The following is a 15,484-nucleotide window of genomic DNA, read 5'->3' as shown; positions in this document are numbered from 1 at the left end:
AATTTATATTTACGTTTTTACACTATGTTATTAATATGTTCATATATAAATAAAATATTAGAATAATTATAAATTACTTTTATTGAACAAATAGTCCAGTTGTTGATAAGAGAACAAATATTGCTTGAATAGGTTATCAAATGTATTCATATAGTGTGAATAGTACTTTAAATTTCACCAAGCGTTTCCATTTCAGTTTAGTTCGGTTGAGTGAATTGGGGTGCGGTGTGGTGTTTATAATATTGAGTATAAATATTGTCGAAAAGTAGAATAAAAATTAGAGATTCTTTGGTAAAGGTAAATAAAAACGTTTACTAATTTTATAACATACTAATTCTCCAATCCATTTAGAACAGTTGTAAAGTTGTTGAACTTTTCTTAATTTGTATACAACATGGAGGATTCTTATCTCTGTGTGTCGTAAGGTGAATCTATCTACAGAGGATTCTTTTGTTTATATTTGAGTTATTTATGATTTTCAATTATTTAATCGCCTTTATTTGTTAGTTTATATTTATCAAACTCTTTGTGTATGAAATACTTTCCATAAATTATATGCTAATTAGAAAAGATTAATTTTGTGACTAATATTTCTGAGAATATGGTTTTTTTATTCGATAGGTGTGACATTCTCACCAAATCACCATGAGTTACATGCAGTCTAACCAAAATAGACCAAGTAAGTTTTTTTATTTCCTATATTAGATAAGTTGTAGTTTGCTTAATTACTAGGTTGATATCAAAAGAAAATTGTTCAAAATTACAGAATAGATGTTGATAATAAGAAATAAATATATTTTACAATTATGTTTGCAAATTCAGAGATATAAATGAATGTAAATGAATAAAATATGACAAATACATAACAATGTTTATCATATTATAAGTGCAGCTTTCATTAATTCTTTAATTTAACATTCCCTTATTGACTTCATTAAATTAATCAGTTATAAACGACATGCTAAATGATGTTTGTTTCGCCTTCTATTTTTTTGAAAAATATAAGTTTTCTGTGTTTCTTGTTGATTGGAATGAAATTTATTATATTGTTTGTATGTATTTGATTCAGTTTCTTCCATATAATAACTATATATATATATATATATATATATATATATATATATATATATATATATATATAATCATATAATGCTTCTTTATAGGAATATCAATTATAGTCGGCTTTTTTTTCATCTTAAGTATTTTAACTTAACATTTATTCATGCCATATAGTTGTCAAATTTTGTAAAACATATTAAACATATTTCTACTAATTGTAAAACTTCAAAAGTAATGAGATGCAGACTTAATCAATTAAGCTCCTTTGTAATCCCCTTCTGGAAAATCTTCGTTGTCAAACATATTCAGTTAATTGCTTCCCAGTTAAATATTTTAGATGGCCATCTGAACTTAATTTCTTTTTCTACTCATCAATTTTCTCTTTCTAATTTGAGTTCGAGTATTTTCTTCCTTCTTGAGACCATCCTTCAATGTTCACCAATAGTTATCATAATTTTGTTCATACGCCGATTAAAAACAATACTTTCTTTGAACAACCTGAGTTTGTGTAAGCTGCAAGCAATGAAATTATTGAACTTCACAAACATATGACATTTAAAAACTTTTCTATAGTGTCTCAAAGCTACCATCAAGGTCCAAATGATTTGCCAATGCAGTCTTCAAAAGAACAAACATTATTGTGGCAACAGAACTCCTACTTGGGAGATTCTGGAATCCAATCTGGGGCTGCTACTCAGGTGCCATCTTTGACAGGAAAGGAAGAAGAAGAGATGGACTTGTTTGATCTGGATCAACCTTATCAAGGTTTTACACAAGATCAAGTAGATGAAATGAATAACCAGCTGAACCACACCAGATCTCAAAGAGTGAGAGCTGCCATGTTTCCTGAAACTTTAGACGAAGGTTAGTTAAAATAAATCTGTCATATTGAATTAGTTCTAATGATTATTTAATATATTTATTTAGGAATCGAAATTCCTTCCACACAATTTGATCCAAATCATCAAACAGCAGTTCAGCGTTTGGCAGAACCTAGTCAGATGTTGAAACATGCAGTAGTTAATCTTATTAACTACCAAGATGATGCTGATCTTGCTACAAGAGCTATACCAGAATTGATCAAATTGTTGAATGATGAGGATCAGGTTGTTGTCTCTCAGGCTGCTATGATGGTACACCAGTTGTCAAAGAAAGAAGCATCAAGACATGCTATTATGAATAGCCCTCAAATGGTGGCTGCTTTGGTCAGAGCTATATCAAATTCCAATGATTTGGAAACTACAAAAGGTGCTGTTGGAACATTGCACAAGTTATCACACCACAGACAAGGTCTACTCGCCATATTCAAAAGTGGAGGAATACCAGCTCTTGTAAAATTACTTAGTTCTCCAGTAGAAAGCGTACTTTTTTATGCTATCACCACACTTCACAATTTATTGCTCCATCAGGATGGTTCTAAAATGGCTGTTAGGCTTGCTGGAGGTTTGCAAAAGATGGTTGCACTTTTGCAGAGAAATAATGTTAAATTTTTGGCTATTGTGACTGACTGTTTACAAATTTTGGCATATGGAAATCAAGAAAGTAAACTAATTATTTTGGCAAGTCAAGGTCCTATTGAACTAGTGAGGATTATGAGATCTTATGATTACGAGAAGTTGTTGTGGACTACATCAAGAGTTCTAAAGGTGAGTAAGTAAGAATATTTATATTGAAAGGATAGCAAAATAATTAATACCAGAAATACTTGACTATATAATATAATCTGAATGCATGGCTCATGGGTATGAAGTAATTTATTAACTGCTATGTAATTTTTGCTTTCAGTAGTTAGTTTGTCCACAAAATCATTTATTGATATTTCCTACAATAAAATTTTAGTGTAGATAACTAGCACTAATATCTGGACGTCAATATAAACATATAAAATTTTGTCTGTTTGATATTGGCTCAACTTTTGTGAAACTTAAACTTTGTGGTATATGTATAATAAAAGTTCTATTAGGCTTCAGTAGTTTTTGGTCCTCTCATTTCTGAAGAAAGTGAATGTTCATATTTTACCACTTCTAAATTTTGATACCTTAATTCAAAATTATTTAAATTACATTTTTTATCAGAAAAATTTCAACTTTATAATTTGAAACCTAAGGTTTCTGTAAGTTCCTTGATTATTTTCAAGGCAAATAATTGTTAATGTTAATTATTCATTTAATAAAACTGCAACCACTTGTTACTTTTGATCACTATATTACAGACATAGAACCGATACAAAGATAGAAACAAAACATATTTTTATGTGCCACTTGTCAGAATGACTTTTGTAGTAATTGGTGACATCGACACTCCCTCTCAATTCTACAAAAGTTTCTTATGTGTACTCACATTGTTCAATAAATTTTCTAAAAATATCAAATTTTACATAAGACAGTGATTTTGTCAATAGATCAGCATATTGATGATCAGTAGGTACATAATTAAGCTTTCCAATATTATTTGAAATTAATTTCCTTATAAAATGCTATTTAAAATCGATATACTTTGATCTTTTCGTTTCAAGTGTTTTTGCATTTTTTATGCATGAGTGATTGTCTTCATAAATTAATATTTGATTAGTTGTTTGATGAATCAGATCTTCCAGAATTTGTTTAAGAAAAAGACATTCAGTTATACAATTAACCAATGCAACATACTCAGCCTCTGGACTTGACAGAGCAACAACTGACTGTTTCTTTGGATTACATTATTATTGAATTTTAGTATATTTTAAAACATAATTTTGGGTTTTCTTCAGATACCGTACCGTACCTTCAAATGTTTCCAGTGACTTTGATCAAGACAATTTTGAAAATGTCTGAAATAAGTTACTGCAAAGCAAAGGTCAGGTCTTGTATCCAACATAACATACATACATGAACCTACAAGTTGTTTGTATGGTACGTTTGCTATAAAATTTTCTTGAGTCATTAAATTTTATTTTAGCTGAATTGGTACATCATACAATCATTCATTTGAAATTGAACCAAAATTTTTCGTATCCATGTTTTTTGGGAAAGTTTTATTTCATTATTTGTTCTTTTAATTTAAATTCCTAAAAATACATTTTCATTTTGATTTGAAAGATCTTTCACCGGAATTTCAAAATTTAACTTTTCTTTGAGTTCATTCACTTCAACTACACAGTTAGAGACAATTATAATGTCATCAACCCAGTTTAACAAATAAGTAGTACCCCTTATATATAAGCATGGATCAGCTAACAACCTGCAATAATTTGTTGCACATAGATTATAAGCAAAAAAAATTCCAATCATATACTACTTTTAAATTATGATAAAGTATGTTTTAATCTTTCATACATATTTTCTATAACACATATTTTTTTCTTATTTTTTACTTTCATTGTCTTTTATCTTCTTTCATTAACATTTTTTCTCTATTTATCCCCAGTTTCTTACTTGGTCTCCCCATATGTTTTTCAATGGTATATCCAGCCTTCTTACGGTGTTCTCATACCAATTTCTTGTTTAGTTTTATTATAAATTCTTGTTACTTTTATGATTTCTTTTATTTTCACTTCTACTCAAAATTCATTCTAATTAAATTCAAAATTGGATGTTAAGAGTATTTGGTACTTTTATATTTTTCAATAAAAAATCCACTTGTTAGAGGATATATTTTCAGTAACTTATTTTAATCTAAAAATATTGTCTGTGCATAACCTTCCTGCCCTGAATTTACTTTCTTTTTGTAGCTACTTTTCCGTAATTCTACTGTAATTACTACATTTTCATAATAAAATATGTCTTATATAGGTGTTATCAGTGTGCTCCAGTAATAAACCTGCTATAGTGGAAGCTGGAGGAATGCAAGCTTTAGCCATGCATCTGGGCAATCCAAGCACTAGGCTAGTTCAAAATTGTCTGTGGACTTTGAGAAACTTGTCAGATGCTGCCACAAAAGTTGATGGTTTGGAAAGCTTACTACAATCGTTAGTACAGGTAAAATATAAAGTAAATTACATATTGTTTTGTTTTCACTATTATTTTGGTATTTTAGGTTTTAGCATCTTCAGATGTGAATGTTGTTACATGCGCAGCAGGTATTCTCTCTAATCTTACTTGTAACAATCAGCGTAACAAAGTAACAGTCTGTCAAGTCGGTGGAGTTGATGCATTAGTGCGTACAATTGTTAGCGCAGGAGACCGCGAAGAAATAACTGAACCAGCTGTTTGTGCTTTACGTCATTTGACTTCAAGACATGTGGAATCTGAAATGGCCCAGAATGCTGTCAGACTCAACTATGGAATACAGGTTTGTTTTCTATCCATAATTTAGTTGTGAAAATACAAATTAATTTTGTATTTCACATAAATATATTGTAGGTTATTGTAAAATTGTTGAATCCACCATCTCGTTGGCCATTGGTAAAAGCAGTTATTGGTTTAATCAGAAACTTGGCCCTTTGTCCGGCCAATCATGCTCCATTAAGGGAACATGGTGCCATCCATCACCTGGTACAGCTATTGATGAGAGCATTCCAAGATACACAGAGAGTAAGTATCTACTTGTTTTCTTTTTTGGAACACAATCATATCGATTTTCTACCAAATTCATATATTTTTTCTAATTTCAAAGCAAAGAGCAAGTGTTGCGAGTGGAGGCAGCCAACCACCTGGAACTTATGCTGATGGTGTTCGCATGGAAGAAATTGTGGAAGGAACAGTTGGGGCTTTACACATATTGGCTAGAGAATCCCATAATCGAGCAATCATCAGGCAGCAAATGGTTGTACCCATATTTGTGCAGCTTCTTTTTAACGACATTGAAAATATTCAACGTGTAGCGGCTGGTGTACTCTGTGAACTTGCAGCTGATAAAGAAGGAGCAGAAATGATAGAACAAGAGGGAGCTACTGCACCATTGACTGAATTATTACATTCAAGGAATGAAGGTTAGTAATTTTAGTTAGTGATTTTTATTTATTTGTCTTATAATACATATAGAATTGAAAATATATACTATAAAGTGCTATTTTTTAGAATTTTGGTGTCTCGTAATATATTTATGTGAATAAAATTGAACTTATACTACCTTGGGTTCTATATACAGGATTTATTCTGTATTAATTTTAAAATGAACTCATAATCTATTATTTATCTCACTTTTTGGAAACCATACTGGTATTTTCTTATGATTTCTGATCGTTTTCTCAATCTTTTGCATAACATTTTTGTTAAACTTTATATGAAGCAATGCCTGTGTGATATGGATCATTCCCAACTGAATGTTTTGTTAAAGGAGTTAATGCATAATCTAACCAGAACTTGATTTTTGATGGAAATACATATTTATCTAATTTGTACTCATTTTTTTAAATCTTATCACAGTCAATATTATTGTTCAAATTTTTATGGTTTTTTATTTCTATTTTGTAGGTGTTGCTACATATGCAGCAGCGGTGTTGTTTCGTATGAGTGAAGATAAACCACAAGACTACAAAAAACGACTGTCGATGGAATTAACAAATTCCTTATTCCGAGAAGAGAACCTTTGGAATCCAGATCTTGGAATGGGTCCTGATTTGCAGGTAACATGATTACCTAGTATCCCAGTCACCTTTTTATTAGTAAATTAATGGATATTTTTATATTTTGTTACAATTGTAATTTCTTTTAATATATAACAATTGATATTTGAAACCATTCATGCATTAAAAAGTGTTAGGACTGAAAAAAATCTCGACGGCTGATTGTTTAGGATTTGTAAAATGTAGTGTTACCTTCATTATTGATCAGTATTTCGAAAATAGTGAAATTCTACTTAGTCACATTTAAAAAACACTTGTATAAAATATTATGAAAATATTATTTTTTTATCCATTATGTTGAAGAAATCAATGAATAATTGCGCATTAAATCCACTACTAATTTATAATTACAAATTATTTGACTACTGGTGGTGACTATATTCTTGGAAAGTGTACATTGATCAGTTTTTAGTAACTTTAAATGTTGATGCTGTTGAAGGTATGTATGTTAATAGATAATATGTATGTCTTTTAGTGGCATGCGTTGATTTTTTTTGTTTAATTTAGATTTGTGAATATTAAAGGTTTTTATGACAGATGTACCTCCATTATCTCTTTTTTATTGCTGCTACTTTTAGTCTGTATACGTCTCATTTTACTTTCTTGGCATTTCTTTTGGTTAGCTTAGATATATTGGAATCAATGCTGATATTTCTACTGAACACACTATTTTCTACTACTTTTCTACTACTGTACATTTTACTCTCAGTTTATAAAGATGATAAATTGTATGTACTACCACCTTGTTCAAATATTGTTCTACTTCATGTTTACACATTCTCTAAATTGCAATTTTTGCAACTTTTTGTGATATTCATATTGAACACATTGTGTACAATAGCACTATACCAACACTCACACTTGTTTCGATGACCAAGTTATCATCTTCAGAGACTGAAGGAAATGTTGTTATAGTGATAGTGTAAACAGTGTGTTCTGTATATCGAATTCTCCTTTTTTTAATTCTTGTGTCCTATATAATTGTATTTTGTACACCTGATTTGAATATTGTTGGCCCTTGCTAAATAGAGGAATATATTGAGCAATAAGTTTCCAAAGAGTGAAAAGAATGTCTGAACAAGTTGGGATCACTAAAACAGAATCATAAAGTCTTTCATAGACTGGGCAGTTTTTTTGGGTTTCTAAAAAGTGGGGTATATAGGCAACAAATCCCTATATGATGATTTGCAAAACTTCACGTCTGCGACACCCCTGAAAAAAATTAATTTTAATTTATCCTTGTGACTATTTTCTTATTTTCCATTCCCACAGCCTATTTTGTGAGGGCAGATTTCAGAGATTTTTGAGCTTGGAGGTATTTAGAGTAAATGTGTTTCATCATTAGTTTCCTCATTTAATATGAAGGTCATTAGATTAGTGAGGTTTTATAAATAGGAGTATTTGAAGCAGAGCGATATTGTATTAACCCTTTGTTTATTATTTAAGTATGCCTATAATGCCTTTATATTATTATTTCTTTAGTTTTTTTTTGTTCTTAGTTTTGTTTGTTATGTTTTTGTTGCTCGTTTTTAGGATATATTGAGTCCAGATCAGGCTTATGACAACATGTATGCTCAAGGTCCACCTAGTGTTCACAGCAGTCATGGTGGTAGACCTTACCAACAACAAGGTAAGTTTTACAGTGAAATATTTTTTTCAATATCTACATCTCGGGAAATGATTGGGAATTTTTGTAAAATTAACTTATGTTTTCAAGTATTCGAAACTGATAGAACAAAAGGCTACAAATTTTTGAATATCAAAACTATTCATACTATTTGGCGGCTCAATTATTCTTTTTGATATGTCTTCATATCCCAGATCCTTACACCTTTGCTGCAGTTAACTAATTCATTATGAACTAGCCCAAGAGTATCTAATATTTTTCCATGGTAAGGTATCAGAGTTTTTCATAGTTTGCAATACATTCTCAAGTAATATCTTGCATAGTTGGATTTTAGGGTGGTCATAAATATTAAATTTTTTGCGGCGCCCTCTAAAAAGCTTTTTGATAAAAAATCATTGGGAATATTTTTTATTTTTTTTAATTCAAAACAACACCTGCCTCTACACGATCAAAGTTAATTAAATAAACGTATATCTAGATTCTCGATTGTCTACTTCGGGACAAGCTTATCCTACAGGATATACAAATAGAAAAACTTGATGGCATCTCTACATATATGGATAAGCTTGTCCCGAAGTAGTTAATCAAGTACCTAGATATACTTTTAATTAGTTGGTCTGCTGAAAAAGAAAAAAAAATGCATCTCAGCACTCGCATGTCTTCAGAGTATAATTTTCCTGGTCTGTGTCTTCAACACTTCAGAAGATGTCTTACATAGAGTTATATGTATATTTATTTAAATTCCAGGCTTATTAATGATATATTTTAAGCCTTCCTAGCAAAAATTGTGAATTTATGGCTGTCTTCAGTGCAATGATAAATATTTTATTTGGGTTTAATCAATTTTTGCAATCTCCCATTTGGATTCATTTCAAAGTATTGCATATCTAAGTAGATAACATATCTATAACGAACTTTCTTAATAAAATGTCACCAAGAGCCATTCCTTTTTAGTCGCCTTTATATCTTCCAAGGGGAAGACGTTTATATCTCCCATACTAATAGTATAGCAACTTTGCTTTACTTTTACTTTACAATGTATGTAAACACATCTGTAGCAATTCCGAAACTAATCAGGGTCCATAATAAACGTTTCATTAAAATGCAAGGGCAATTTGTATCAGAATGGTCTTTACTCCGTCTGAAAACTGAACCAAAAAATGAATCTCCTGGTTCCTGGTTAATTGTTAGTGCATAAGTTTTTAAAAAATAATACCAATGATAGATTTATTCAATACCATAGTGTAACTTGAAAATAGATGTATGTGCAATTGTTTTTACTTACTACAGCATAACTAATTAATTAATTAATTAGGGGTATGGTTTAAAAAAATTTTGTTTTCTGTTTCTACTCCAGAGATGGATTTTAAAAGGAGCATTCTCTTCTAACATCTAACATAAGGTGAATGTACGTAGTAAAATTTTTAGTTTGGTATTTGCACTGTTTTTTTATTCATTTTTGGCATGCCATTTATTGATTTCAAACTTCTCTTTATAAAGACACGATCCAATAATGTTTGTGATCATAAAAGTGTTCATTATTTATTTGGAACAACAGTATTCTAGCTCTTATTAATTTTTAACATTTTAAAGGCCCCATTGTTTTGTTGTGTCACATTAAACATTATATATGGGCAACTAGATATATTTATCATCAAGTTTCTAAAATGCCAGAAATAGAAAGTTTACAGTATTTGAGATTTGGAGCAAATTTATTGGTTCGTGTCTTGTATTTTTTTACCAGCTGTGGAGATCCCAACTAACTATGTGAACGGTAAACTTAACTTATTTATTAGCGACTTTGTTTTAATTTTCTATACTAGAATTTGTTTTACTTGTAAACTAACAGATTAGTATCTAATATATGAATTTGTTGAGACAGAAACAATACTATAATTTTGGTTTCTAATCGGAATTAGATTAGATGAGCAAACGTAAACATTTTTACCTGTTAATTTTTTGTGTACTCCCTACACCCCTTACAAAGCAAGCTACTTTCCTGAGGGTTATGTGTCTTACCTCTTCTGGTGTTAAGAAACGGAAGTACCTTAGCCTTTGTTGATAGACGCACTCGTTCTCATGGATATATGTTTATTGGGGTACCATGCACGTCGCGACCTAAAGGATATATTGTGTCCCCTTTTCTAGCTGCGATACTGGGGAATAGCTGCCAGAGATCTTCGTCTTCTATTTCATACGCTCCCAGATGTAGTGCTCTGGATTTCCGTAATGTCTCACACGTTGATAGAGGTTTCGTCCTCTGTGCAACAGAATCTGTACGCTGCATTATCTGCTAATTCTAGCATCTTCAGGTGTCCATTGAGGCCCTCTTATTCTTAGAAGCTGTTTCTTCTGGCTCCTTTCAGATACAACAAGAGCTGTTGAGAGCTCCTCCCATTTTAATCAGGTGCTATTTCAAAGACCAGTAACTTTCCTTAGCTCTTCTTTGCTTAATTAAAGTACCTTTTGGGTTCAATTAGCAGAATAAGAAAGAAATATCTTCGATTGTTTCAGATCTGAAGTCTTACTCCAATTGTTGATTTCCTTTTGTTCCCCACTTTGTTGTGATCATAGCTTGATAACTTTTTAGTAAACATAAAGTAATTACATCACTTAGAAATTTTGCCCGCTTAACAACCAATATAGAATTCGTACAATTACATGTTGAGCTTGGTAAATGGAGGTTTTTGTGAATTCTCAGTTATTATAACAAAATGAGTACAGCTGATTTTCAAACTTCATATATACTGAATAAAATAAAATATCTGTAAATGTATTCTATACTTTTTCCACGTTCAGTGATGTGCATTGAACTGAAAATTCAAGTAGAAAATGAAACACATCCTCGAACTACCTACTTATGGTTATAATTTTTGTAAAATATTTCAAACAGTGTAATATACCATTATCAACTAAACTGTCAATATCATTATTTTCTTGCAGAATATTAACCCTTTGAGTGCTGATTTATATGTAGAACATGTGAATTGAAAATAGCCATGTCTATTAGATAAAACGCAATTTTTTTGTAACCTTTCACGCATTTCCTCATAACAGGAAAATACCTAGCAGTTGGTGCTGTTTATCAACCCCTCCCGTATCTGTATTAGTTTCAAATACACATGATGGTTTGATAATTTTCTCTAAATTATCATCTTTCTTTTTTCGCTTCCCTGTATCAACTAAAATAATATTTAAATGTTTTGTACTAAATATGTATACATCCTTTTTATCTTTCCATCTTAGTGCTAAGAAACCGTCGGATGATTTTGGCCCCTCCTTTTTTAGTTTGCTCTTTTTGCGTGTATTTTCTGTTCTGTTCCAACCACATTTGTATGTTGTTCCAGTATTTTCAAATATAATTGTGGAGACGAATACCAATTGTCCATGTTCAAAATTTGTTGTGCCTCTTCTAGAACAACACTCTCAGACGCCGGTATATCAGTTCCTGGTATTTTATTTGTCCCAACATGAATTTTGAAACAAATGCAATAACCTGATGAAGACTCGCAAAGTTTATAGATTTTTATTCCAAATCGCTCTAGTTTCGATGGATTGAACTGAATATAATTCAAACGTCCTTTGAACTTCATTAGAGATTCATCTAGTGATATTGCGATCTCTGTAGTATAAAGATTGTCGAATGCATTATTCAGATAATCAACTAAATTTCTAATCTTCTTAATTCTATCATTTTTATCCAACTTTTCGTTGTCTATAAAGAGAAGGAATCTTGTGATATCAAAAAACCTATCCCGTGGCATAGAAGTTGCAAAAATTGGAGTATTTTTAATAGTTCTTTTTGACCAATATGAACTCAATTTTTTTTACTTGAATACATAATGAAATATATTCTTTCATTTCATCCGCAGTTACTGGAAACCGCTTCAGGCTTCGTTTATATGCACCTTCTTTCGCAATTATTTGACTTCATATCTATTCGTGTCTTCTTATATCATTTCCAAAAAAATTTTAGTTTGTTTAGCACTTTCAATAGTGTAGGATTATCACCTAATCTGCACAGGTACAAAACATTGATTCCAGCTATATTTTGAAATTGTTTTATATCAAAAAGATTTTCTTTTTTCTCCCAAATCCATTGTACGATAGAAGATTCACTATAAATGAATTTTTTTAATTCAGACATCTTAAAATAGCGTATCAAAAAAAACGGATAAAATAATTATAAGTGGAATCAATTTTATTTGCAACTGTAAGATGTCAAATAAAAATGACAGGCAATTGTTTGCAATCAACACCAACTGGCTGAGGTACCGCAAAAATCAAAGCCTGCTTCTCAAATTAAGATGACGAGTCAGACTCGTCCACCATAACTTCGATCAAGTAAACAGATGACTAGTCTCACTCGTCAAATGTACCCAAAGGTTTAATGACCATTTCTGTTTATATAAATCTAACGCTTATTTGTTATGTATATTATTTATTATAGTATAAAAATGTATAAATAATATATTTGTCTTATTATAGGGTATGACCAGATACCCATAGATATGCAAGGTTTAGAAATCGGCGGAAATGGTTCGACATATAGTGGAATCGACGCCATGGACGTAACCAGTGGTGATCCAGGTTTAAGTTTTGATACCATTGACCAACTTCCAACCCCTCCACAAGATAATAACCATGCCGCAGCCTGGTACGATACCGACCTATGAAATTTTACGGAAACAGACTGTGTTTTACAAACACTGAATTATGTATTGTTCATTTGAAACTGTCCCCTTTATATTATTTTACTGGAATTTGTTTATATATACAAATTAGATTTTAGGGTAGGTATCATCTTTAGTGGCAATTTTATTTTATTATATATACAGTAAGACCCCGCTTAACGTGTAGGATACATTATATCAAAGTAGAGCGAAACAGCGCTAAAGGAGACTATCTTAACATTTATTTCTCAAAAAAATAAAAACAATATAAACGAATACACTTATAAAAACAAAAAAAATCAAAATCAGATCAATTAGTCTATTCTGTATTTCCAATTTTCTGTCAAGAAGGCACCTAATGTAGTTTGCGGTTTCATTTTGTATTCTGTTGTTGATAAGTGGATAAAGATTCTGTAACACCACCCCGTTTTGCTATTGGACTCCTGTCAAAATTTGGATCATTTACAACAAATTTTTCCATAATTTCAGTTATAGTGACCAATCTTTTAGTTGAAGATGCCAAATTCAATGCAGCACTAATTTGACATTAACGCTCTAATCACTTGCATTTTAGTGTCCATTAAAATGTTTTTTCTGGTTTCTATTTTTTCTTGTTTTTTATTATCACCCATGATGATCACAATACTAAACAAGAAACACTGTTTCCTATATGTTTTGAACATATTTGGAAATTTAGCGATGTGCATAATTTCGTGGAATCCTCGGATTGGAAAAAAGGGCGCAAAACAATAACAGCGTTAAGCGGGATCTTACTGTACTTTTATAAAATTGTTTAGTTGTATTGTTTTATAGCTTCGAAAAAAATCTGGATTATAAAAATGAAACTAAACGACTGATACTTTTTAACATCCAGATTTCCTTTAATTTAAATTTTTTTGTTAATTGTTTTATACTATCCCTATGTTGTCAATTTATGTTGCAATAATAGATTTTTTACATAAAAATATTAAGTGAATTGCTTCAATAATTTACTCTTTCATTAATTTTGTATGGTAGAGACTTGAAATAAGTAAACAGTATTCATAGGGTAAAATATTTATCAATAGAAATTAGTTTTTTTTAATAGAGTAAGTAACATTTCCCTAATTATTTATTTAAATCGAACTGTCTCCCTACTCTTTTGTCTTTCGCACAATAATCATCTCTTTATTTTATGTGAATTTAAGTCAAAACGTTTTTCATATACAGGGTAGAATGTTAATTATATAAAGGCACTGCCTTCTATATTGCATGTAATTTTTAGACATTAATTAAATTTCTGATTGTAAATCAAGAGTTTTTATTCATTCTATAAGCTTCCATTTTCGTGAAAACTAGCAGAAACATATGGTTTGGACAAGAGCTTTTTAGAGTCCTGAATATATGTAAATATAAAAAAAAGTGAAAAAAATAAAATCTCCCGATAAAGATTGGTAATTAGGAGGCGTGTTGAGCTTGACTACTGAGGTATCAAGATAGGAAGAATAGACATTTGGAGCCTTCCATAGTCTAGATGTTATTGATTTTGGAACTTATTTTAATCGGTTGGTTCGGATTTCCTTGATGTACTTGAATATTCTCTTTGCCAAATAATGGTCATCTCACAATTGGCTTTCGATATAGGAAACAAGTGTTGAGATAATTAGTGGAAAAATTAATAATAGGGGATAGGCACGTTATATGAGACAACTTTTTATTTTTGTTGAAGATAGGGGTGATAATTTAATTTTTTTCAAATAGTTTTATATAAAAACGATAGATCGCTGTGTATACATTTTACTTTGAAATGTCAAGTTTATTTGAAATAATAAGTACCTCTTTAAAGCAAGAGAAAAATAACTTATTTTCAAAATTAGTCTTCTAATATGAGATAGTGTGGGCTCCTAATAAAAGACTGTCTCATATTAGGGAACCTCGAAAATAGAAAGGAACCAAAATAAAATTATTGTTATTCTGCTAAAAGTAACAAATATAAGGATTAAAACTGTTATAATACCAAAATCTAACCGAAAAGAAACTTCTTTTGTCCTTGATTCACCATTATCATTGGTGATCCAACTGTCGTTACTCGCAGTGAAAGAAACGGCATAACTAAAATCATATTTATAAGATTATTTACATCAATGACTGTTTGTAATAATTTAATGTGTAATTACTCGTTTATTTTGATGACAAGCTTGTGCAGATTGCTGGTAAGAACTCGGGTCTTACTCGTGACAAGTAACAATAAATATAGGGTATTCAGCCCCCCGGTCATTTTCTTTTTTTTTTCACTCGGCTTTAAATGTAGTCTCTGGAGTAGGCAGAAGGTCTTCATTCACGTTGAGGGCGTTGTGAGTGCGAATCGAGCTCTGAATAACTGTGAGAATCGCTCCGCAGAAGCACTATCCATTAGCCAATTATTGTTATCTTCATGATCTGCATGGGACTGAAGACTTATGCACTGACTGATAATTACTTTCGGAAGGCAGTGGCACCGCTTCTTGATATGGATCTGATAAAAACACATTTGTATACCTCTTGTCCTTGTTGATTTTTGTTCCATTGTCGCATATCTAGGTTTCCACTAGCAGTCTCGTT

General features: G+C 30.8%; 1 protein-coding gene across 3 annotated transcripts; it reads left to right on the top strand.

Moving 5' to 3' along the window:
* The first annotated feature begins 171 nt into the window (after window positions 1-171).
* On the top strand, window positions 172-14,198 carry LOC130442553 (armadillo segment polarity protein). 3 transcript variants are annotated; one of them, XM_056776751.1, is made up of 12 exons: window positions 172-297; window positions 622-679; window positions 1,633-1,923; window positions 1,987-2,705; window positions 4,830-5,015; window positions 5,074-5,328; window positions 5,400-5,570; window positions 5,653-5,968; window positions 6,453-6,604; window positions 8,138-8,234; window positions 9,589-9,639; window positions 12,720-12,803. In XM_056776751.1, exons 2-11 carry the CDS (start codon window positions 646-648, stop codon window positions 9,618-9,620), a joined length of 2,253 nt encoding a protein of 750 aa, XP_056632729.1. In that variant the 5' UTR covers window positions 172-297; window positions 622-645; the 3' UTR covers window positions 9,621-9,639; window positions 12,720-12,803. The 3 variants fall into 3 exon arrangements, with proteins under 3 accessions (XP_056632729.1, XP_056632728.1, XP_056632730.1); XM_056776750.1 differs by lacking the exon at window positions 9,589-9,639 and having other exon boundaries at window positions 12,720-14,198; XM_056776752.1 differs by lacking the exons at window positions 8,138-8,234; window positions 9,589-9,639 and having other exon boundaries at window positions 12,720-14,192.
* Window positions 14,199-15,484: the final 1,286 nt, after the last annotated feature.

Source organism: Diorhabda sublineata, chromosome 4 (assembly GCF_026230105.1).
Source record: "Diorhabda sublineata isolate icDioSubl1.1 chromosome 4, icDioSubl1.1, whole genome shotgun sequence".
NCBI classification, from domain to species: Eukaryota; Metazoa; Arthropoda; class Insecta; order Coleoptera; family Chrysomelidae; genus Diorhabda; species Diorhabda sublineata.
Note: the sequence above shows the minus strand (reverse complement) of the source record. Positions and strands in the feature narration are given on the sequence as shown.